Below are 25179 nucleotides of genomic sequence, written 5' to 3' on the forward strand. Positions count from 1 at the left end.
CACCTTGATTAGCATATAATGGCCTGACAGTGCCTAGAGCAAACCTTTGTTGAGAGGTTATTAGATTTGTTGCGAGGTGATTAGAAACAACATAGATATCTTTAATATACTCTCTATTCCTGCAAACCGACATTAGTTTTCCTCTTTTGGTCTGTAAAAAGAAAACACACTTTTTACAAAACATCTGGGGTTTTCTTCTTTCTGAGATGTTCATGCATGTATTATTTAAGTTTGATTTTAATTGGCAGTACTGTATCATGTTTGTATATATTTACGACAATTGTGTTTAGAAAAGTTATGGATACAATCTAATGGCCTACAAAACCAGAATAATAACTTAGAAAGAAATTAGGGAGAAAGGATTTAGGGGAGGGTAGAAGGTAGACTTCTGGGTTATCTGAACTAGAATCTGATTCCCCAGCAAATGAAAAGCCTGCCCTACCTCCCAAATTAGGATACTAAAACAAAGCACGTGAGAAGCTGAAGTGGAAGTGGGTTTGCAGGTAAAAGAAAGAAGGACTTAGTCATGGAACAGAGAATAAGTTTCCAAAGTAACATTTGTAGATGAAGTACTGTTCCTTTCTTTTTAGAGCTAACTGGCCAATCTTGGAGTTCTTGCAAAACCCACATTCTTCTCAGCCCTGACTTAAAAAGTAACTCAACTCTATAGCCAATTATTGTGCAATATTGCAAAGTGAATTGCCAAGTTGAGTTTATTTATTCACTTAAATATTTTACCCTATTAGCGCTGAGCAAGGTAAAGCGATAAGAACAATTTAAACAATTCCAGCTTGAAATCAATGAGTAATTCAAACAATATATATATATAAAAATGCTCTGTGCGTAATGAGTACCTTAAAAACAAAAAAACTACTGGACCAAATGACCCCAAATTTGGCGACAAAACTCCTCACAATCGAAGGAGTAACCATCACTGAAAAAAACCCCACAAAAATACCTTTAAATTCAATATATTACTATATTCAATAGACTCATAGAATAGAATTAGAAGGCACACTACCATAGTATTGCGGGAGGACAGGAAGGAAGGAGAGAAGAAAGGAGGGAGGGAAATAGGGAAGTAACGTAGAAGGTAAAGGGGGAAGGAAAGAGAGAAGGAGGGAGGGAAAGAAGGAAGGAGGGAGGGAAAGAGGGAAGGAAGGGAGTGAAAGAAGGAAAGAAAAAGTATAGAAGGAAGAATACAAAGTAGAAAGGAAAGAAAAAGGGGAGGAAAGGCAGGAAAGAAGTATAGAAGGAAGGAAGGAGAAAAGGAAATAAAGTGAAAGAAGGAAGGAAACAGGGAGGGAAGAAAGGAAACAAAGGAAGAAGTAGAGAAAGGGGAAGGGAAGGAAGGAAAGAGAGAAAGAAAGATGAAACCAAAGAACAAAAGAAGGAATGAAAAAGAGGTAGAGAAGGAAGAAAGGAGAGGAAGGGGAAGGGGAAGAAAAAGGGGGGAAGGAATAGGTAGGTACCGCTCTTTCATAATAGTCCAGATATCTACCTCTACTTCAAAAATTCTTACTATAGGCCACAGCAACGCGTGGCAGGTCACAGCTAGTATAAATATAAATTGAACACCCTGTAATAGGCATCACATGTATATGAGACGTGTCCCAAAAGGCCAAAGGCTCTGACTTACTTGCAGGTGTTTTCACACACAATGCCACTGTTGTATTCATCTGTTGCATCACAGCAGTCTGAAGGGGAGATGACAAGAGAGCTATTAACACCTATCCACTTGGGTTTGGCTTCCCACCGCCAAAGCACCACAAGCTAGCAAAACCTACCACAAATCCCATCATTGATACGAGAGGAGGGAATGTATTGAGGGCGATAACCGGCATTGGAGCAGTGGAAACGGCCATTTGGGCATGCTGCCGTCCCTGGACAGAGAAGAAAGTGTGCAAGAAACAGTTATAGGTATGTTTAATAAATATGAAAAAGAAAACAAAAAATGTAAAGGAACTTTCCCATGAAAAGCTAAAGCCTTATTCAAAATTAACATAATTCTAAACCACCCTGTATCAAGAAAACTCCCACCTCCCTCCCACATGCAGGACATGTGTGTGTGTGTGTGTGTGTGTGATATATACACACACACACATACAATAGCCATCCCCTGCCACTCATTGCTGTGGCCTACGTGGGGGTCTGTGTGGGAGGTTTGGCCCAATTCTATCATTGGTGGGGTTCAGAATGCTCTTTAATTGTAGGTGAACTATAAATCCCAGCAACAACAACTCCCAAATGTCAAGATTCTATTTTCTCCACACCCCACCAGTGTTCACGTTTGGGCATATTGAGTATTCGTGTAGAGTTTGGTCCAGATTCATCATTGCTTGTGTCCATAGTGATCTCTGGATGTAGGTGAACTAATTGAATGCAGGCTGTAAATGGAATAACAATCTCCAAACACTTCCATAAGGGAATTATTTATTTATTTATTTACTTACTTATTTATTTACTTTGCTTCTATACCACTGTTCTCAGCCCGAAGGCGACTCACAGCGGTTCACAAAACACAGAACACAGCAAAATTCAAACACCAATATAAACAGTTAATAACCTAATCTAATACACTATTAATACACAATTACTATGAAACCATTCACTAGCGTCTCGTCACTAAAAATTATTATTATTATTAATCTTTATTTGTACCCCGCTAACATCTCCCGAAGGACTCGATGCGGCTTACACAGGCCGAGGCCTCAACAATTGACAAATGCACACAACACCAATGGGATTCTGTTCATGTTCCCCTCTTTGTGGTTCCTTCTTTAAATTCTGGATTAGAGATTACATATGGATCATATTTCATTTCTGAAAGGCTAATACCATGGTGCTTTATATGTCTACTCGGAACTGACCTTCACTGAGTATAATGGGACACTCCCAGAGGTGAACCTTATTACACCCTAAAAACATTGGTTGGAGGATGAACAATACTCTCTCCTTGGGAGAGACAGAGATCTATTGGGGGCTGGACAATCCTGTGAAATACATCAATAGTAATTAACAACAGAATTAAGATCTATTGGAGGCCAAGGTGTGTGAGTGGGGCATCTGAGGGATATGTTCCACTTACCTGGTTCATCTGTACCATCCTTGCAGTCACAATAGTCATCATTGACTCTGTCAAAGGGGATCGTTGCAGAGCCATCTAGGCAAGTGAATGGCTTTGATTCATCATAGAAGTGATGGTCTGAAAATGACAGAGACATTTTGACTCAAGCAAATGCAACATAAATACAGATCTAGAGATCAATGTCAAACAGCACACATGCTGGGTGACCTTAGACTACAATTAATAATTATGCTTTTGCAACTCAGCTCTTGTGAGTTCTATTTCCAGTGATACAGTGGAAATTGGGAAGATGGTATTTATTTATTTATGTATTTATTTACGACATTTATAGGCCACCCTTCTCACCCCGAAGGGGACTCAGAGCGGATTACAAGGCAGCAATCTTTAGGAGCTTGAAAACGTGGTTGTTCCAGTGTGCCTTTCCAGAATAAGGAAACCCTAGCATTATGTCCCAACGCACTTTATTAGAGATCCAGAATATCTGCATGCCCATCCCCTCCAAACACCCCACCTTGTCATGCCCAGCATTTTTAATTTTTAATTTTAATTATTACATTTGGCCCGGCCATTATTTTTAATTGCGTCATTGGATATTGTTAATGTATTGTTATTCTTTGCTATTGCTTTGTTTTTTGAGTAATTGCGTTGTTGTGGTTGCTGTTGTTTTTATTGTTGTATTTGGGCTCGGTCTCTTGTAAGCTGCACCGAGTCCTTCGGGAGATGGTAGCGGGGTACAAATAAAGGATTATTATGATTATTATTATTAATTACATACACTATATTATATTATTAGCATAGTACAATATCAGCATTAAACATTGCTATATTGCACCATACCACTATATCGGACTATTATTAATAATATTACAATGTAATATAAATATGTAATTATATCATATTATTGTTATTATATATTACAATGTAATATAAATATATAATTATATCATATTCTTATCTTATTATTATTATTATTATTATTATTATTATTATATAGGAGCCCCCGGTGGCGCAGTGGGTTAAACCCCTGTGCCGGCAGGACTGAAGACCGACAGGTCGCAGGTTCAAATCCAGGGGAAAGGCGGATGAGCTCCATCTATCAACTCCAGCTCCTCATGCGGGGACATGAGAGAAGCCTCCCACAAGGATGATAAAAACATCCAATCATCCGGGCGTCCCCTGGGCAACGTCCTTGCAGATGGCCAATTCTCTCACACCAGAAGCAACTTGCAGTTTCTCAAGTCGCTCCTGACATGACAAAAATATTATTATTATTATTATTATTATTATTATTATTATTATTATTATATTGTAGGGCCAAATTTTCTCTTGTAACAGCACAATTTGCATCATCCAGTTACTGATCAATGGTAACCTCACTTAGGATAACTGGTAATCAGAAATCTAACAACATCTGGAGGACTTAAGGTTGCCCAGCCCTGCATGGTGTCTTAAAAGAGCTAAAGGAATCAGGGTGGAGGACAAAAAGCAGGATTCTGTGTATGGATTCTGTGCCCAGAGATTCAACCATCCATGGCTGAAAATATTCCTCCACACTGAAGCAAAATATATATATACAAAAAGCAAACCTTGATATTGCTATTTTATGTAAGCAAACAGCTTTTTAATTTACAATGGGTCTTGAAAATCTACAGATTTTGGAATCTATGGGGGAGGGGGGCTGGAACCAAACCATAGATGATACTAAGAGTTTGTTGTACTATTCTCCACCATTCCTCTTTTTTCCAACTTGGCCAGAGGTAAAACTGGTTTGTTTTTGAGGTTTTTGGTCTTGCTTTCCAAAAACCTGGTTTCCTGCTAGATTTAAATTCAATAATGTGGCTCAAAACGTATTTTCCAAACAAGCAGCTAAAAGTTTACTTTGTTTATTTTGTTTAACCTCTGCTAGTTTCAAATCATAACCTCTGTTTTGAATTTCACAGATAGCTAGTATTTATGGAAATTAAAACTGAATACACCAGGATTTCTTGTTTGGGGCCTTGTGGGCAGAGGGGAAAAAGAGCCCAAGAGCCAAAGCTTGGGCTGGGTACAGACCCGTAGGGGGAGGGGGGGGGGGCTTGAGGGGCTTCAGCCCCCCCCCCTCCAAAATTTTCAGGGTGGTTTGCAAGAAGGCCTTACTGGTACCTGATATTTTTATTCATATCATGATCTGATCACCATGCTCAATATATCTCATATGTAGGGGGGTATTGGGATAATGATACAAAAGGTTTGCTAGGGTAGACCCCGAGCCTCCCCCCCCAACGAAACTCAGCCCTCCTCCCCCCCAATCAAAATCCTGGCTACGGGCCTGGCTGGGTACATTTTGACTCAGGCTTATAGCACTAAATTTTGGCTTGGCATTAGATGGGAGCCAGAGCATTGATCATGATGAGAAACTGTTCAGAGAATAATTAGAAAATGCTTCTCAACATCCCCATTTCTAGAAGTACTACTCAAGTAAACAGAATCACGCCAATTATTTGCAAAAAATTAAAAATGTTGTAAGAGATACATTGTACCCACAAGAGTAAATGCTTTACCCTTATTTGTGCACCATAACGCATCGCTTATAGCAGGTTACAGTGGTAATCTTAACGTCTGGTAGTCACATTTCTTCCTTACATACCATTTCTCAGCCAGAAATTATTAGAGAAAAAAAACTGCAGAATTTTAGTAGCAAAGCAATGATGTGCCCACAACTTGGCAGGTTAACATTTTGCTTCCAGTCACCATGACAATAAGAAAACAAGAATTTACCTCCTGACAGAACAACATGTTACAGAAGGATTTCTAAGCTGCCCAATAGCGTGGTATAATCTGCCAGAAACTCACTTGTTAGGGAGACACCGCGTGGGCGCTTCACTTCCACAGATGAGGCTAGACCAGATAGCAAGAAAAGAACTAGGGGCAGAAGAAGCATGGTCCACAGGCAAAAGTCGCAACAATTCCTGAGGGAGAGAGAAGGAAAGCAATATAAGAATACTAATTGACCAGACTAGAGTCTTACATAGTCCATTAATCTGTTGACAAAGTGACAAACAAATGTTTCTAAGAAGCACACATATAGCACAACACCTTCCCCATTGTGTCCCTATGATTTTTTTCGTGTCTGGAGCGACTTGAGAAACTGCAAGTCGCTTCTGGTGTGTGAGAGTTGGCCATCTGCAAGGATGTTGCCCAGGGGATGTTCTGATATTTTACCATCCTTGTGGGAGGCTTCTCTCATGTCCCCACATGGGGAGCTGGAGCTGAGAGACGGAGCTCATCCGCGCTCTCCTCGGATTCGAACCTGAAACCTGTGGGTCTTCAGTCCTGCCGGCACAAGGGTTTAACCCACTGCGCCACTGGGGGCTCTGTCCCTATGATAAAGACCTCCCTCCATATTAAAGTAACTTTAGTCTCAAAAAAGAAGTTTGTTTTATCAGGACTGGAAAATCCCTCAAAATTGACCTCCCAAACCTCTGGTTCGGCAGACTAGATTTTCTCAGCTTCAGATAAAACTAATAAGGAAACATGTTGTATTCCTGACATAATATAGAGTAATTGCAATTATTTTGATACTACAATTTTAAAATAATTATTTAGCTATTTTTATCGGCGGGGGGAGGGGGGGTGCAGTGGTGCGACTGTCCATTTTCATTATTAACTATATCATTCCAGGCCTGTAGCCAGGGAGGGCTTGAGGGGCTTCAGCCCCCCCCCCCCCCCAAATTCTCAGGGTAGTCAGCAAGAAGGCCTTACTGGTACATTATTTAAACTGTTATGTTTATGATCTGATCACCATGCTCAATATATTCCATATGCATGGGGGTATTGGGATGATGATACAAAAGGTTTGCTAGGGTAGATCCTGAGCCCCCCCTCACCCTGAATCAAACTCAGCCCCCCTCCTGACTACGGGCCTGAATCACACATACACACACATGGATCATAGAGTATAATTAGAACTGAAAATGGGATGATGGTAGCTACATGTTCTTTCCCACCTTAGACAATGTTTTGTACAGGATCATATCAACTAATAAAACCAATGCAAATAAACTACTTTCTACATTTATGCCTACCAAGGCTTCCTTTCCTTTCTTATCATATCTCCAGCTTGAAGTTATTCAGCAGTGCCAAAATTGGAAGAGTGGTATAAGAGAGCTGGAAAAATAGATTTTTTGTGTCAGGTTGTAGTAGTGTCGCTGCATTAAAATGCAAGAAAGTTTGATCTGGGAAATAATGGTTTTTCTATTATAGCTGAGTGCATCTATTTATTTATTTATGCCATTTATATCCCGCCCTTCTCACCCCGAGGGGGACTCAGAGTGGCAACAATCTACCTACAATAAGCAAGGTAAATGCCACCTAACCTCTGATTCCCTCAATTAGCATGAATGAACAGCACAACAGATGTATGGGGATCAATCTAGACCAGTGGTTCTCATACTGTGCTCCTCCAGATGCTGTGGATTTCAGCTCCCACAATTCTAACAGCTGCTAAGCTGGCTGTGATTTTTGGGAGCTGAAGTCCAAAACACCTAGGCCCGGGTTGGTTCATGGAGAGAGATACGGTCACGAAAGATTAATTCTACAGCATAGATGCCCTACTTGCTACGTCCAAAGCATGATTGCCTCAGTTTAGTCAATCTCAGGCTTGATTTGCTCACAGAAGCATTGCTCTTTTTGGCAGTCAACAGCAACAAGTGAGTGCTCCTTCAGCACCACATTTCAAATAATCTGATTCTGCCAGTTTGCTTCTCAGTCCCGCTTTCACAACGGCACACATGGCAATGGAAATACAGGGTGTTTCCAAACTAATTGTGTATTTCAAACCAGTGTATTTCATGACAGAAAAATGTTACAATTAAACAAAAAGTTACAAGCAGTATAATGAGGTACCAAGTTGTACAATCCATTTTGCGCCAGAAACAAATCTAAAAAATAACTCTGCAAATGGAGATTACCCCATTTATTCAAATCTGATGTTCACCTTTTTATGGCTAAATGGTCTTGCCAAAATTAGTGTGCACATTAGATTTGTGTCGTACAGTAATCTTAGTGCTGAGCCAAAGCAAAAGAGCCAAAGCTGGAGGTCGTATGTGAGGGATGTCACCTCTAATTTAATTGCCAGGCTCAATGCTGTGCAATCCTTGGATTTGTGCTTTGGTTATTTATTTATCATGTCAGGAGCAAACCAAACAGTTTTATTGCATTTTTAACAAACAAAACACAGAGTTTGCAAACTTGGTAGTTGATTAAATGTCCTTTGACCAGTAGCTGGCCACTTGGAGTGCCTCTGGTGTTACTATAAGAAGGTCCTCCATTGTGCATGTAGCAGAGCTCAGGTTGCATTGCAGCAGGTGGTCTGTAGTTTGCTCTTCTCCAGACTCGTGGATTCAACTTTATGGCCCAATTTCTTAAGATTGGCTTTGCATCTCATGGTGCCAGAGCGCAGACTGTTCAGCACCTTCCAAGTCGCCCAGTTTTCTGTGTGCCCGGGAGGGTACCAGCCATTGAGGTTCTGGGTTTTAGCCTGCCACTTTTGGACTCTCACTTGCTGAGGTGTTCCAGCGAGTGTCTCTGTAGATCTCAGAAAACTATTTCTTTATTTAAATCATTGACGTGCTGGCTGATACCCAAACAGGGCACAGACACCCCGTGATAATGCAGCATGTCTTATTAAGAGCCACATCCATTGTTTTAGCGTGATGAGATGTGTTCCACACTGGGCATGCATACTCAGCAGCAGAGTAGCATAGCACAAGGGCAAATGTCTTCAATGTGTCTGGTTGTGATCCCCAGGTTGTGGTTTGGTGAGGCATCAGCTTTCTTTTGCAGAGAAGGCTCAAGACATTGTAGACCTATGGCCACCATGATTCCATATCACTGAACCAAGGCAATTAAAGAGGATTTATTCTACAGCAGTGGTTCTCAACCTGGGGTCCCCAGATGTTTTTGGCCTTCAACTCCCAGAAATCCTAACAGCTGGTAAATTGGCTGGGATTTCTGGGAGTTGTAGGCCAACAACATCTGGGGACCCAAGGTTGAGAACCACTGTTCTACAGTATAGATGCACCCCAAGTTTTTCCTTTCCATTGATGACAGCTTTGGTGTTCTAAATTACAAAGAGGGCACTTTTTGCTGCTGCACATTACATTCGACAGCAAATATTTTATTGGTTTCACGGTTTTGAAAATTGAAGCTTGCCTTAGACTCAAGGAAATCTTGAGTCTAAGTATCTCCTTAGGTCTCATGCTGCAGGGACGCCACCCAGAAAATGGCTGAGGCCAGGGGCTGTGTGTGCTCTGGGGAAAGACATCTAGAAATAAGCAGTTGAAACTCTATGTCCCACCCTTTCAAGAGGTAAGAGTTTCATGCATCGCTGATGTGTGGTTGCAAAGTTTCAAATCTTGGTCCAGCTTGTGCAGAAGCCAGTATGGTCCGGACTCTGGAATGCAGTTCTGCCTCTTGACACTGGAGGATCTTATCCAGTCCTTTCACAGTCACCCTTCCAAATCTTTGCTTGCAGACCTAAATAGTGTATGTGGCAACTTCAGGCATGGGTTAAAATAATGACCTATGCTTATGTATAGAAGTAATATTTAAACTTGAGGTATGCATTAATTTTATGAACATTTATTTTTTGAAAATCATAGAGAGGAAAGAGTGTAATATCTATATTTTTTATAATTTAATTTAACATAGTTATTGTAGATGTACATAAAACACAGCTTTCCAAATTGTATTATGACACATTAGCATGTCAGTTGTAGGATGCTGCGTGAATGTAACACGAAATCTCTAAGGCTGGATCAACACTGTCACATAATCCAGATTATCAAAGCAGATAATGTGCCTCATTACCAACAGACCTCACCACCTCTGAGGATGCCTGCCATAGATGCAGGTGAAACGTCAGGAGAGAATGCTACTGTAACATGGCTATGCAGTCCAAAAACTCACAGCAACCCAGTGATTCTGACCATCAAAGCCTTCAACAACATATAGTGTGGTTTTGCTAATCACGCAGATTAATACATACGCAGTTGTTTAATTGAATACACATACATTTCTTAAGTAATTAAACAGAACTACAGATTAAGCAAAAAGTATAGAATCAAGACTATTGTGTGTTTTAAATCTATTTTATTGGCCCTGCCCATTGTGTTTGACTTCTGTGTTTCAAACGTCGTGATTTTATATTATTGATGTGTTATTTATAATTGGTTTTGTATTGTATTTTTATTTTTACAATTTACTGCTTGTTGTTGTTGTTCATTCGTTCAGTCGTCTCCGACTCTTCGTGACCTCATGGACCAGCCCACGCCAGAGCTCCCTGTCGGCCGTCACCACCCCCAGCTCCTTCAAGGTCAGTCCAGTCACTTCAAGGATGCCATCCATCCATCTTGCCCTTGGTCGGCCCCTCTTCCTTTTGCCTTCCACTTTCCCCAGCATCATTGTCTTCTCTAGGCTTTCTTGTCTCCTCATGATGTGGCCAAAGTACTTCAACTTTGTCTCTAGTATCTTTCCCTCCAGTGAGCAGTTGGGCTTTATTTCCTGGAGGATGGACTGGTTGGATCTTCTCGCAGTCCAGGGCACTCTCAGCACTTTCCTCCAGCACCACAGCTCAAAAGCATCGATCTTCCTTCGCTCAGCCTTCCCTAAGGTCCAGCTCTCACATCCGTAGGTGACTACAGGGAATACCATGGCTTTGACTAGGCGGATCTTTGTTGCCAGTCTGATGTCTCTACTCTTTACTATTTTATCGAGACTGGACATTGCTCTCCTCCCAAGAAGTAAGCGTCTTCTGATTTCCTGGCCACAGTCTGCATCTGCAGTAATCTTTGCACCTAGAAATACAAAGTCTGTCACGGCCTCCACGGTTTCTCCCTCTATTTTCCAGTTGTCAATCATTCTTGTTGCCATAATCTTGGTTTTTTTGACGTTTAGCTGCAACCCGGCTTTTGCGCTTTCTTCTTTCACCTTGATTAGAAGGCTCCTCAGCTCCTCCTCGCTTTCGGCCATCAGAGTGGTGTCATCTGCATATCTGAGGTTGTTAATGTTTCTTCCAGCAATTTTCACCCCAGCTTTGCATTCATCCAGCCCCGCACATCGCATGATGTGTTCTGCATACAAGTTAAAAAGGTTGGGTGAGAGTATGCAGCCTTGCCGTACGCCTTATATTGATGTATTGTATTGCTGGACTTGGCCTCATGTAAGCTGCCACGAGTCCTCTTGGGTAGATGGACTCGTGGGTAGATGGTGGCGTAGATGGTGGCGGGGTATAAATGGGTAGATGGTGGCGGGGTATAAATGAAGATTATTATTATTATTATTATTATTATTATTATTATTATTATCTGAATATGGACTCTTGATACCCCAGTCCAAAGCAGATAGTGTGGGATGTATTGCCTTGATATTCTGGGTTACATGGCTGTGTGGAATGGCCCTAAGTCTCTTCAATATGATCCAGTTCAAAGTAGATAATCTGGATTGTATATGGCAGTGGAGATGGGGCCTCAATGACTGTGTCGTGAGATGCTGCGTGTCATCAACGTGAAATGTTTGGAAAGCTTTGCAAATGTTTGGAAAGCTGTTTAAGGAGCTCCACTGGCTGCCGTTCATTTTCCAGTCCCAATTCAAGGTGCAGGTTCTTACCTACGAAGCCCTGAACGGTTTGGGACCTGCCTACCTGTGTGACTGCATTTCTGTGTACGAACCCACGCGATCTCTTCGATCATCTAGAGAGGCCCTACTCGCGCTCCCACCTCCTTCGCAGGCGCAATTGGTGGGGACGAGGGAGGGGGCCTTCTCGGTGGTGGCCCCCAGGCTCTGGAACTCACTTCCCAAGGACATCAGGCACGCCCCAACTCTGGCAGTATTTAGGAGGAGCCTGAAAATGTGGTTGTTCCAGTGTGCCCTCTCAGAATAAGGAAAACTCTCAGCAATATGCCCTCAAAATGCACTTTACCATTGATTTAGGACCGACTGCACTCCCTCAGTTCTCTTTGAAAACCCTATACCTGTTATATCCTACCTTGTTCATGCCTAGCGTTATTTTTTAAATTTTAAACTATTACATTTGGCCCGGCCATAGGTTTTTAAATGCTTGTGTGTTACTGTTTATTGTTTATGTGATTTATATTAATTGTATTGTATTGATTGTTTTTGTTATTGCCTTTGTTTGTTGATTTACTGTGGGCTTGGCTTCATGTAAGCCACACTGAGTTGCTTGGGGAGATTTATTTATTTACTTACTTTATTTATATACTGCTTTTCTCAGCCCTCAGGCGACTCAAAGCGGTGAACAACATCGATACAAAACATCACGAGACAAGTATAGGGCAATTAAAAACAATTGTAACATAAATCATTAAACATCAGTATAACAATCATTAGCGCCTCAACAGTAAAATCAGAATCCAGTCTCATCATCCATTATTCCGTATTTCTATTCCGGTGGCACAGTGGGTTAAAGCACTGAGCTGCTGAGCTTGTTGACCAAAAGGTCACAGGTTCGATTCCAGGGAGCGGTGTGAGCTTCCACTGTCAGCCCTAGCTTCTGCCAACCTAGCAGTTTGAAAACATGCAAATGTGAGTAGATCAATAGGTACTGCTCCGGCGGGAAGGTAACGGCGCTCCATGTGGTCATGCTGGCCACATGACCTTGGAGGTGTCTATGGACAACGCTGGCTCTTCGGTTTAGAAATGGAGATGAGCACCATACCCCAGAGTCAGACATGACTGGACTTAATGTCAGGGGACAACCTTTACCTTTACCTATGTATTACACTGTTTAATCAAATGCTTGTTCGAACAGCCAGGTCTTCACTTTCCTCCAAAACGCCAGCAGGGAGGGGACCGATCTGATATCTGCAGGCAGAGTGTTCCACAGCCGAGGGGCCACCACTGAGAAGGCCCTGTCTCTCATCCCCTCCAAGCGTGCCTGTGATGCAGGCGGGACCGAGAGCAGGGCCTCCCCAGATGAAATTAGTGTCCTAGTCGGTTCATAGGAGGAGATGCGTTCGGAGGGGTAAGTTGGGCCAGAACCGTTTAGGGCTTTATAGGCTAACGCCAGCACTTTGAATTGTGCCCGGTAGCGAACAGGCAGCCAGTGGAGCTGGCGCAACAGAGGAGTAGTATGCTCCCTGAGTGCCGCTCCTGTTAGCAACCTGGTTGCCGAACGCTGGACCATTTGAAGCTTCCGAGCAGTCTTCAAAAGCAACCCCACATAGAGAGCGTTGCAGTAGTCTATATGGGATGTAACCAGAGCTTGGACTACCGCGGCCAAGTCAGACTTCCCAAGGTACGAGATGGTAGCGGGGTAGAAATAAAGTTTTATTAATTATTATTATTATTTTGTCGTGTCAGGAGTGTCCTGTTGTGAGAGAATTGGCCGTCTGCAAGGACGTTGCCCAGGGGACGCCCGGATGATTTTTAATGTTTTATCATCCTTGTGGGAGGCTTCTCTCATGTCCCCGCATGAGGAGCTGGAGCTGGTAGAGGGAGCTCATCCGCCTCTCCCCGGATTCGAACCTACGACCTGTCGGTCTTCAGTCCTGTCGGCACAGGGCTTTAACCCACTGCGCCACCGGGGGCTCCATATTATTATTATTAATTATTATCAATTATTGTTAATTATTGTTATTATTGCAGTTAGTATATTGATGTAATTTTCTGTAGTTGTGGCATTTGTTAAGCTTTTTTTGTGAGCCCCTTTTCTTTTTGTATAACCAAAATGTATCTTTGCATGTAGTTAAAACATATATGTTGATACATCAAACTGGAAATGAATGGCCCCCGTGCCGTGCCTCCCCCTCCGGCTCTGGTGGCGGCTTCTGGCCCACCTTCAGCCCGGAAAGGCAGCCCCACTTCCCTCTTCTCGGCTCCCTCTGCCCCCTTTCCACCCCCTCACGGAGCCTTACCCTCAACCGGCCACGGAAACCCGCGTGGAAAACGGTCCGAAGTTCACCCGTCCGACGCCGGAAGCAGACGGCAGGACATCCGCCTCTGAGAGAAAGGAAAAGAGGCGGAGATTGCTCCTTCCTTCCCGCTTGTGCTTCTCCCGGCGCCATTTTGAGCGAGGCAACAACATGCCACTTCCTCGGGCGGCCATCTTGAGAGTGGCGGAAAATGCTTCTGCTGATTGGCCGCGGCCAATAGGTGCTTTGCATCGCAGCCGGTCACCATGGAGACGGGCCCAGCTTAAGGATGCTGAGGCGCTGCTGAGCCAGATGCAACCTGGCAGAGAAGGAAAGGAGAAAAAGAGAAGCCTGGCAGAAGCACCAAGGAAGCTATGCAGCAGAGGAACAGACTGTTGTAGAACCTTTTATTTTATTTATTCCCCCCCTATCGATCACAAGCACCATTTCCCTTGTTGGCAGCACAATTCCTGCAGGGTTGCCAATGGTTGCTGCAGACTAGTGACTTGCCATCAAGTCAATACAGTGTCGCCCCTCCTCCACCTGCTTCACCTTCTCCAGCTTTTGACTACCTGCCACTACCATGCCTGTGACAGAGGCCCAGCAAGGAATAAAGCCCCCCGTCCATGAGCAGATTGCAGATCTCCAGAAGAAGATACAGCTGCTAGGTAAGGCCTGCTCCAAAGGTGGAGGCCCCTTCCACACAGCTGTATAAAATCCACATTATACTGGATTGTATGGCAGTGTGGACTCAGGGCCCTTTCACACAGCCGTACCTTGGGAAGTCTACCTTGGCCACGGTAGTCCACGCTCTGGTTACATCCTGTTTAGACTACTGCAACGCTCTCTACGTGGGGTTGCCTTTGAAGACAGCTCGGAAGCTCCAACTAATCCAACGCTCGGCAGCCATGATTTTAACAGGAGCGGAGCGCAGGGAGCATACAACCCCCCTGTTGCGCCAACTCCACTGGCTACCGATCTGCTACCGGGCTGAATTCAAAGTGCTGGCGTTGGCCTTTAAAGCCCTAAACGGTTCCGGCCCAAGCTACCTATCCGACCACATCTCTGCCTATGAACCCACCAGGACTTTGAGATCTTCCGGGGAGACCCTGTTCTCGATCCCGCCTGCTTCTCAAGCTCGGCTGGCAGGGACGAGAGATAGGGCCTTCTCGGTGGTGGCTCTTCGGCTGTGGAACGCCCTTCCTACGGACATTAGACTAGCACCATCTCTAATGGCATTCCGCAAAAAGGTGAAGACCTGGCTGTTTGAGCAGGCGTTCCAATAATTAGTGCAATGATTGGTTAATGAACACTGGAATGGAACAATGGATGACAAATCTGGAACATGTTTTTGATGACGAGACGACAGTGAATGGGTATTGTAGTAACTGTTTATTAATTGTGTAATGTGTTAGGTTGTTAACTGTTTCTATACTGTAGCACTGAATTTTTGCTGTTCGTATTTGTTCTGAACCGCTGTGAGTCGCCTTCGGGCTGAGAACAGCGGTATATAAGTAAGGTAAATAAATAAATATAACCCAGAATATCACATTTCTTATCTTGGCACAGTTCATAGAGCAGTTGTTCTTTGGCAGCTGACATGCTTTCAATGTTGATTGAGATTATTGTCATGGTTGGTCCTGAAAAGGTCCGTTGGTTGTTTTGCTTGCTTGCTTGCATGCTGCAAGTTGCTTCTGAGGTGAGAGAATCAGCCGTCTACGAAGACGTTGCCCAGGGAACGCCCGGATGTCTTGCAATCCTGCGAGGAGGCTTCTCTCAGGGAACACCTCAGCAAGCGAGAGTCCAAAAGTGGCAGGCTCAAACCCAGCACCTCAATCCGTGGGTGATACCAGATGAGAGACTCCCTCCTGGGCACACAGAAGACTGGGCGACTTGGAAGGCGCTGAACAGACTGCGCTCTGGCACCACGAGATGCAGAGCCAATCTTAAGAAATGGGGCTTCAAAGTGGAATCCACGACATGCGAGTGCGGAGAAGAGCAAACCATTGACCACATGCTGCAATGCAACCTGAGCCCTGCTACATGCACAATGGAGGAGCTTCTTGTGGCAACACCGGAGGCACTCCAAGTGGCCAGATACTGGTCAAAGGACATTTAATCAACTACCAAGTTTGCAAAATTTGTGGTTTTTTATCTGCTTGTTTGTTTTGTTCTGTTAGAAATGTAATACAATGGTATGGTTGCTGATGACACAATAAATAAAGCACTTCAACCAATGGCTGATACCAAATGAGAGACTCCCTCCTTGGCGCACAGAAGACTGGGCGACTTGGAAGGCGCTGAACAGACTGCGCTCTGGCACCACGAGATGCAGAGCCAATCTTAAGAAATGGGGCTACAAAGTGGAATCCACGACATGAGAGTGTGGAGAAGAGCAAACCATTGACCACATGCTGCAATGCAACCTGAGCCCTGCTACATGCACAATGGAGGAGCTTCTTGTGGCAACACCAGAGGCACTCCAAGTGGCCAGATACTGGTCAAAGGACATTTAATCAACTACCAAGTTGGCAAAATTTGTGGGGTTTTTTCTGCTTGTTTGTTTTGTTCTGTTAGAAATGTAATACAATGGTATTGTTGCTGATGGCACAATAAATAAATAAATAACCCAGATATCAAGGCAGATAATCCTACAATATTTTTTTATTATTTATTTACGACATTTATATGCCGCCCTTCTCACCGCAAAGGGGACTCAGAGCGGCTTACAAGGTATATATACATACAATACACTATACTATTAGCATAGTACAATACTTAGGCAATCCCTCGTTGGACAAGTAGGATAGTCTTCCAGGATCAGTATTCTTGAGGATCCGTAGATGACTGTGGAGCCCTATTCTTGATCTGCATTTTCTCCCACAGTTGAGCGCATTGGTTTCCAGGTGGAAGGCGGTCTAGGGAAGTAATGCTACCCCTCTATTCCGCTTTGCTTTGACCACACCTGGAATATTGTGTCCAATTCTGGGCACCACAATTGAAGAGAGATATTGACAAGCTGGAATGTGACCAGGGGAGGGCGACTAAAATGATCAAGGGTCTGGAGAACAAGCCCTATGAAGAGCGGCTTAAGGAGCTGAAGAGAAGGCTGAGAGGAGATATGATAGCCATGTATAAATATGTGAGAGGAAGCCACAGGGAGGAGGGAGCAAGCTTGTTTTCTGCTTCCTTGGAGACTAGGACGCAATGGAACAATGGCTTCAAACTACAAGAAAGGAGATTCCATCTGAACATGAGGAAGAACTTCCTGACTGTGAGAGCCGTTCAGCAGTGGAACTCTCTGCCCCGAAGTGTGGTGGAGGTTCCTTCTTTGGAAGCTTTTAAACAGAGGCTGGATGGCCATCTGTCAGGGGTGATTTGAATGCAGTATTCCTGCTTCTTGGCAGGGGGTTGGACTGGATGGCCCATGAGGTCTCTTCCAACTCTTTGATTCTATGATTCAATGAAACCTTTTTTCAGCAAACGTTACCAAGAAAATTACACCAAACTTGGAAACAACCGAATGGCAAAAAACAACAACAGCAAGCTGTCTTCTTGATATGGGTTTTAGCAGGCTTCAGCCCCCCCCCCCCCCAAATTCTCATGGTGGTTCGCGAAAAGGCCTTATTGGTGCATTATTTAAACTGTTATGTTTATTCATATCATATTCTGATCACCATACTTAATGTATCCCATATGCATGGGGGTATTGGGGTAATGATACAAAAGGTTTGCTAGGCTAGACCCTCTTTCACTCAGACTCAGTCCCCCCCGAAACTCAGCCCCCCCCCCAACAAACATAAAAAAAATCACCCCCCCCCCCCTCCGAAACGAAATCCTGGCTACGGGCCTGGGTTTTAGACACCACTGCCTTTGATTTTCAAGATCATTATTTTCTCGAGTGGAAAAAATTCCTGAAAAATGTAAAAGTTATCTTATTTTCAGCCTCCCCGCCCCCTCTCAATATATAGGTTCCCTAGGTTTTTGATTGGGAAGAAGCCATGCTGCTTTTAGTTGTGCTTCTATTTACTGAGAAACAAAAACAAGGTTTCAGCACTAAAGTATATCATGTAATATTGCATAAGTTGTTTAGTCACAGTGAAAGTATAATGAACAAAATGGTATCTTCGTGGGAGGAAAGAAAGGTGATTCAAAATCACTAATTTGCCCCCTTCTTGATTAACTTTCTAAACTTTCTAAATATGAAAATAACCAGCTCTTTTCTGCTCATTATAGAAAGCGACCGGAAAGCTTCCTCTGAGAATTCGCAATGGGAGATTAACAAAAATAATGATTTAATTTTAAAGCTGAGGCGGGAGAATAAGAAGATGCACCAGAAGCTTGCAGATGCCTTTGCGGTAAGCCTTGTAACCATATTCTTTGATGACATGGATGAATATGCTTGCAAACAAGGAAAAAAGGAGGAAAAAATTGTAATATCTCCTCTTATCTTAGCCTCAGTTCAATTCCCTAGCAGCTTCTGTTCTTAGGAAAGATGAATATAAATGCAGTAATATGTCAAATTTGGGGCTCTGTCAACCTGAAGATCAAAAAACCAGGGATTCATCTTTCCCTTAATTCAATTTTGCAGGTTACAGTTTATTTCAAGTTATTTTCAAATATCATTTCTAAAATAATGAAACAAACAAGAATCCAAGAATGTATTTCAGGATTTAGTGTACTCAAAATTGTGTCCAAAGCAGTGTAAATACATATTATGGAAATCATATGTATCCAAATGATGAATACAATAGCAACAAATCAAGTGCTTGTTATCTAACTGGATGTTTCCACAGGCAGATGCAAGAAAAGGTAATATCTCTTTCTACATATCACCCACAATTTTCCAGGAAGTCCTCTGTCCCTATTTGTAGTTATACATTTCTATCATGCATTTCTCCTGGAGCCCTCGTTGGTGCAATGTGTTAAACCCTTGTGCCGGCAGGACTGTAGACCGACAGGTCGGAGGTTCGAATCCAAGGAGATAGCAGATGAGCTCCCTCTGTCAGCTCTAGCTCCCCATGTGGGGACACAAGAGAAGCCTCCCACAAGGATTGTAAAACATTAGACCCATCCTCTGGGCAACAACTTTACAGACAGCCAATTCTCTCACACCAGAAGTGACTTGCAGTTTCTCAAGTCGCTCCTGACACGAAAAAAAAAATTCTTTCTCCTAAAATTGCTACTAAATGTAGCATACAATTTAAAGATAACAATATGATTAAAATTATACAGAAATAGAATGGTGTTAAATTAATCACAGCATTAAAACACCCGAGAACTATCAATCTGTCTATGTAAAAAGTATTTATGTTTGTTTGTCTGTTTGTACCACAAGGACTGTTGCTAGGTGGTGGTTCTCTGTGATGTGATTGGATTTGTTTTGCTAGGTGACGGCTTAGCTGTTGCTAGGTAAAGTGGCCCTCTGTGATGTCAATGGGAAAGCAAGGTGACGTGTATGAGGGGAAGAGATGAAGCAAAAAAAAGGTACAAAGAGAATGATGTTAGAATTGAGATATTGTGAGGTAGGAGAAATGCTGGAGAAGGGAGAAAGGGGAGTCGGAGGTAGGAAAGAAAGAGAAAAAGAAGGGAAAGAAAGAAAAGGGGAAGTGAGGGAAGGGAAGGGGGAGAAAGACAATGGAGGAAAGACAGAAGAAAGAGAAGGGAAAGGGGAGAAGATATGAGGGAGGGAAAGAGAAAGAAGGGATGAAAGCAGGGGAAAGTGGCCCCCTTGCACACCCAGGCAATGCCCACTATATCTGCTTATACTTGATAAACACAGGTAAAAAGATACAAACAATTAAAACTAGTTGTTTAAAAACGAAGGTTTTTTTTTTGTCATGTCAGGAGCAACTTGAGAAACTGCAAGTTGTTTCTGGTGTGAGAGAATTGGCCATCTGCAAGGACGTTGCCCAGGGACGCCCAGATGTTTTTAATGTTTTTACCATCCTTCTGGGAGGCTTCTCTCATGTCCCCGCATGAGGAGCTGGATCTGTTAGAGGAAGCTCATCTGTGTTCTCCCTGGATTCGAACCTGCGACCTGTCAGTCTTCAATCCTGCCAGCAGAGGGGTTTTAACCCACTGCGCCACCAGGGTGATTTGGATCCTGTATACTGGATTGAAGTCAAAGAAAGTAAATACTGCATAACTGTGTGGTGGGTTTTGTTTGTTTTTTAGGGAGAGGAGAAAGTCATCAATGCTGCATTCCAGGATCATCAAGTTGAGCAGGGATCTGTGAAAAATAAAACGGGAGAGGTAGGTGATGTTGCAAATATATTTGAGAACACAGAAATGCTGGACCACTCTCACAACCACCATGTCAGACTACACAGAGAAGCCATTGAAATCCACAAGCATGTGGACAATTTCAACAGAAAGGAGGAAACCATGAAAATGAACAAAATCTGGCTACTAGTATTAAAAAAAACTCTAAAATTAGAACAGCACAACAACAGAGAGGAAACAAACAAGGACATCTAATCTCTTCTCAACAAAAGATTGCTCCAGACACTGCCAGGCAATCAAATGCTAATCAAGGTGGTCAGTTGAAACATTCACACCTAGCTCCAGCAGACAAGAGTCAGCTGCATTAAGATCACTTCTGACCAAAAGGTCATGAGTCCGAAGCCAGCCTGGGTCGGAATGAGCTTCCAGCCGATTGTGTAGCTTGTTGTCAACCTTTGCAACCCGAAAGACAGTTGCATCTGTCAAGTAGGAAAATTAGTTACTACCTATGTGTGGGGAGGCTAATTTAACTAATTTACAAGGTGATAAAAAGACTCCAGCAAAAGCATGCGGGGAATGCAGAAGTACTTAATCAGTGTCGCAGATGGATGATGAAAGCGACAGCTCCCCTGGTGGCCAGAAAAAGTTAAATAGACTCTCACTGTCTGTCTATATCTGTTGTGTGTCTTTGGCATTGAATGTTTGCCATATATGTGTACATTTTAATCCGCCCTGAGTCCCTGCAGTGTGAGAAGGGCGGAATATAAATACTGTAAATAAATAAATGAATAAAACTATTTTATATATGTATATATATATATAGGGTCATTTAAATACCGTGTTTCTTGGGCATAAAGGGTTTGTGAGTGAAAATAGTTTAAGAAGCTTTGATCAAGATCACTTTCATTGAATTCACTGTGTGCATAAATGTTCAGTCTTCTGCTCTTCTCCAAAGGGTGCTATTCTGATTGTTGATCACCGGCTATGTGAGACAGTCAATCAGTTAAACCAGCTGAAGTATCAGGTAGAGATGCGGAAGAAACGCTTGGATGAGCTTCAGATTCAATATAGTAACAAGGACAAAGAGATCAATGACATGCAAGCACTGGAAGAAGGGGACCTTGAAGAAGCCAAGGTGAGAGAACTCTGAATCCCCGGGAAGAAGGAGGCCAACATACTCCACAAGATATTTTCTTTCTCAGGTCTCATCCTAGGCCCCTTCCACACGTTGAAAAAAAATCCCACATCAGGCATGTAGCCGCGGGGGGGGGGGGGGGGGGGGGGCGCTCGGGGGGCTTCAGCCCCCCCTCCCCGAAATTCTCATGGTGGTTTGCGAAAAGGCCTTACTGGTGCATTATTTAAACTGTTATGTTTATTCATATCATGATCTGATCACCATACTCAATATATCCCATATGCATGGGGGTATTGGGGTAATGATACAAAAGGTTTGCTAGGCTAGACCCTCTTTCACTCAGACTCAGCCCCCCCCCCCCCCGAAACTCAGCCCTCCCGAAACCCCCCCTGAAATGTTTTTAGCCCCCCCCCCCCGAAACGAAATCCTGGCTACGGGCCTGTCCCACATTATCTGCTTTGAACTGGATTATATGGCAGTGTGGACTCAGATAACCCAGTTCAAAGCAGATATTGTGGGATTTTCTGCCTTGCTATTCTGGATTATATGACTGTGTGGACGGGCTTCTAGGTAGGGTGAGACTAAGTCTTTGTTTCCACCAGGGTCCCAGTTTAGCTGAACTGTTTACAGAGTCCCAGTTTAATATGAAACCCTAAGAAGAACATCAGTCCTACAGAATCACATGGAACATTGCTTTGCTTATTCCGTACAAGGCATCTTTGTTGTTGACATTTTTGCTTTTACAAGTGTCCATGGGTTTTTGCAAACTCAGGAACCCCAAGGTAGTGCCTTCTAGATGTTGTGGATTACAGTGCCCATGGTTCCTGGTCATAAGCCATTCTGGCTGAGTGGATGGTTATAAAACATCTGGAAGCCACTGCCTTGGATAAGGCAACTACAGATGAACAACAGTTTTTTTCTCATTTTCCCAGCCAATTCCCACAAGTTGTTTGCGTGGCCAAATTCAAATGCAAGGTTTTTAGAGAAGGAACTTGGCTTAAACCACTAGAAGCCACTGCTTATCTATTTATATAAATAAAATGTAATGTTTGTTTGTGGGATTAACAGAACTCAAAAACCACTGGACGAATTGACACCAAATTTGGACACAATACACCTAACAACCCAATGTGTGTCCTTCACTTTAAAAAACTGATTTTGTCATTTGGGAATTGTAGTTGCTGGGATTTATAGTTCATCTACGATCAATGAGAATTCTGAACCCCACCAATGATGGAATTGAACCAAACTTGGCACACAGTTCTCTCATGACCAGGCATGTAGCCGGCGGGGGGGGGGGGGGGGGCTTGAGGGGCTTCAGCACCCCACCCCCCCCCCCCAAAATTCTCATGATGGTCCGCGAGAAGGCCTTACTGGTGCATTATTTAAACTGTTATGTTTATTCATATCATGATCTGATCACCATGCTCAATATATCTCATATGCATGGGGGTATTGGGGTAACGATACAAAAGGTTTGATAGGGTAGACCTTCTTTCACTCAGACTCAGCCCCCCCCCCCCCCCGAATCAAAATCCTGGCTACGGGCCTGCCCATGACCAACAGAAAATACTGGAAGGGTTTGGTGGGCAGTATCCTTTGGTTTTGAAGTTGTAGTTCACCTCCATCCCAAGATCACTGTGGCCTCAAACAATGATGGATCTGGACCAAACTCTACACGAATACTCAATATGTCCAAATGTGAACACTGGTAGAGTTTGGGGAAAATAGAATATTGACATTTGGGAGTTGTAGTTGCTGGGATTTATAGTTCACCTACAATCACAGAGCATTCTGAATCCCACCAACGATAGAATTGGGCCAAACCTCCCACACAGAACCCTCTTGTGGGCCACAGCAACGCGTGACAGGGGATGGCTAGTGGGTAATAAAGCATGACCCATCTATAAGATGTATCTTCAGCTATAGTTAGATGACTGAAATTTGAGATATAAATGGTCATGTTTGACCTCATCCAGAAATTGGAAAACAAATCCTAGATCCCACAACTAGCATAGTAAGGAAAACAATTCAGCCATCAACCACGTATCACACACTCAGAAGCCTCCAGGGGGTGCAATTTTCCTTGTAATTGCTATTCCCTCCCTCCCCTAAATGGCCTGAAATAGCAATTCAGTTTCCAAAAAATGGTTGGTCAAAAATAAGACAAGAGTGATCTTGGATGCACACATTCACCCCTCAGGGGCCCACTTGTGACTTAGATTTTATGGAATCCGCTACAAGGAAAGGATGGTGTTTTGTCAGAGTTTGTTTTCCCTGTTTCTTGTGAGCATGTTTCATGTTTCAGTGCTTCAAGTGAGAAGTGCGTAGCTGGTAAAGACCTTTGGGGGGAAAGAGAGAGAAGAGAATTAGATTCTTTTTCATAGTGGAGATCATTCTGACAATTCTGATTTCATTATTCTAAACAAAATATTATTTTCCAAAAAAGCATTCTCTTAGAGCTGGCAGCAACTATGGGAGGGGAAGACTTCTCCCTGGCCAGATCCAACATTTCCTTTTCTGTTTGTTTTTTTTTTTTTTAAACAAGGAAGCAACCACTAGTGTCTTTGCTGTATGAAAAATCTCTGTAAATGAGAAAAGCATTGGCAAAACTCCCATTCAGTTCCAGATCATTTTGTGTGGTTGCCAGTCTCAAATCTGTCAGAAAAATCTCATTCCTGTGAACAGAAGCTCTTTAGATTACATAGAGCAGGGGTATCTTTAAACTTGAATAGATTTTGGCTCCTACTTATTTTGTTTTATTTCTGTATAGATACTGCGTATATTGGAGAATCGCCTGGAAAAAGCTCGGTTCAAGAATGAAGAGGCTGTACGCATCACCAGCATGTACCAGAAGTTAAAGGCACACATGCAGGTGAGACAGTGGTCCACTTACAAGCAGTTGCTGAGAGGAGATTGCCTGCCGCCTACCACCCTGGAGAAAGGAAGGGGTATTTCAGCACCTATCCTTACATTGCCAGCTAATTTGCAACATCCAAGAGATGACAATGCAGTTAGATCGAAAGGTCACTGAGCTGAAGTCTGCATTAAAGATTGTATAGTGAATAAGATTTGGCATGAAGCAGATTTTTGTGGTATACTGTGAGTGTAATAGATAGCCATTAGACAGCTCTCCAGTGATGCAGAAGGAGTGGTTTATTTTGGAAAATGGCATTTATAGCCTTTTGGAAAAATACACCTTTTGGAGATCACAACTTTTAAAGAAAAGCATAACCTTTCAGAGAAGAGCCAAAACCCCTTTAGAGTAGAATCTTTCCTTTCTGTAAACAACCAGATATAATTATGCAAGGCAATGATTTCAGTTACTAGACTGAATAACCTGTTGTCTCTGATCTGTTAGGAAAACAGAGATTTGCCAGTGCATGAAAACAGCAGATCTTTAGCAGAGTTTTTCAGTGCCCAAAATATATATGTTCTCCAATAAAACAACTTGTTTTATATCATGCACTCAAGAGACAAAAAGGAAGTAGACTAATAAAAATAACATATTTGGTTTACTCACAACCTTCATGTGTTCAGCATACACAGATACAAAACTAATCAATCCAGTTTCAGATAAGTTTGAGATAATTCTCTGTGCCATCCGGCCAGGGTATCTCTCTTATAACAAAAACAGCTATCAACAGGTCACATAGTCAAAAGGAGAGCGAGAGAGAGAGCGCACATGTGGTCTGCAGCCCCTTGTAAAGACCAAGTAAGATTTTTAAATTAATTTATAGACAGGGAAATATATAAAAATAATCCCAACACTGCTCCACCGAAATTATAATGCTCACACCCTCATAGGCACTCACAGGCAC

The 25179-nt window shown here is 42.9% G+C and overlaps 2 protein-coding genes across 4 annotated transcripts in view; one reads left to right on the plus strand and one right to left on the minus strand.

The window, feature by feature from the left end:
* Positions 1–14102, minus strand: part of PRKCSH (PRKCSH beta subunit of glucosidase II) — an 81345-nt gene extending 67243 nt beyond the window's left edge. The window contains exons 1-5 of the mRNA XM_067464038.1: positions 14002–14102; positions 5921–6036; positions 3089–3205; positions 1788–1883; positions 1640–1697 (exon numbers count right to left, since the gene is read on the minus strand). Of these exons, the coding sequence (XP_067320139.1) occupies positions 1640–1697; positions 1788–1883; positions 3089–3205; positions 5921–6008 (359 nt within the window). The 5' untranslated portion in view covers positions 6009–6036; positions 14002–14102. The remainder of the gene's footprint in view (positions 1–1639; positions 1698–1787; positions 1884–3088; positions 3206–5920; positions 6037–14001) is intronic.
* Positions 14103–14240: 138 nt separating this feature from the next.
* ODAD3 (outer dynein arm docking complex subunit 3) overlaps positions 14241–25179 on the plus strand; it is a 43610-nt gene continuing 32671 nt past the window's right edge. The window contains exons 1-5 of one of the 3 annotated variants that reach the window (XM_060763557.2): positions 14241–14666; positions 18235–18356; positions 20176–20253; positions 21179–21358; positions 24132–24233. In XM_060763557.2, coding sequence (XP_060619540.1) covers positions 14582–14666; positions 18235–18356; positions 20176–20253; positions 21179–21358; positions 24132–24233 — 567 coding nt within the window. In that variant the 5' untranslated portion in view covers positions 14241–14581. The remainder of the gene's footprint in view (positions 14667–18234; positions 18357–20175; positions 20254–21178; positions 21359–24131; positions 24234–25179) is intronic. The other 2 variants (XM_060763555.2, XM_060763556.2) reach the window with 2 other exon arrangements.

Source organism: Anolis sagrei, chromosome 2 (assembly GCF_037176765.1).
Source record: "Anolis sagrei isolate rAnoSag1 chromosome 2, rAnoSag1.mat, whole genome shotgun sequence".
In the NCBI taxonomy this organism is placed as follows: Eukaryota; Metazoa; Chordata; class Lepidosauria; order Squamata; family Dactyloidae; genus Anolis; species Anolis sagrei.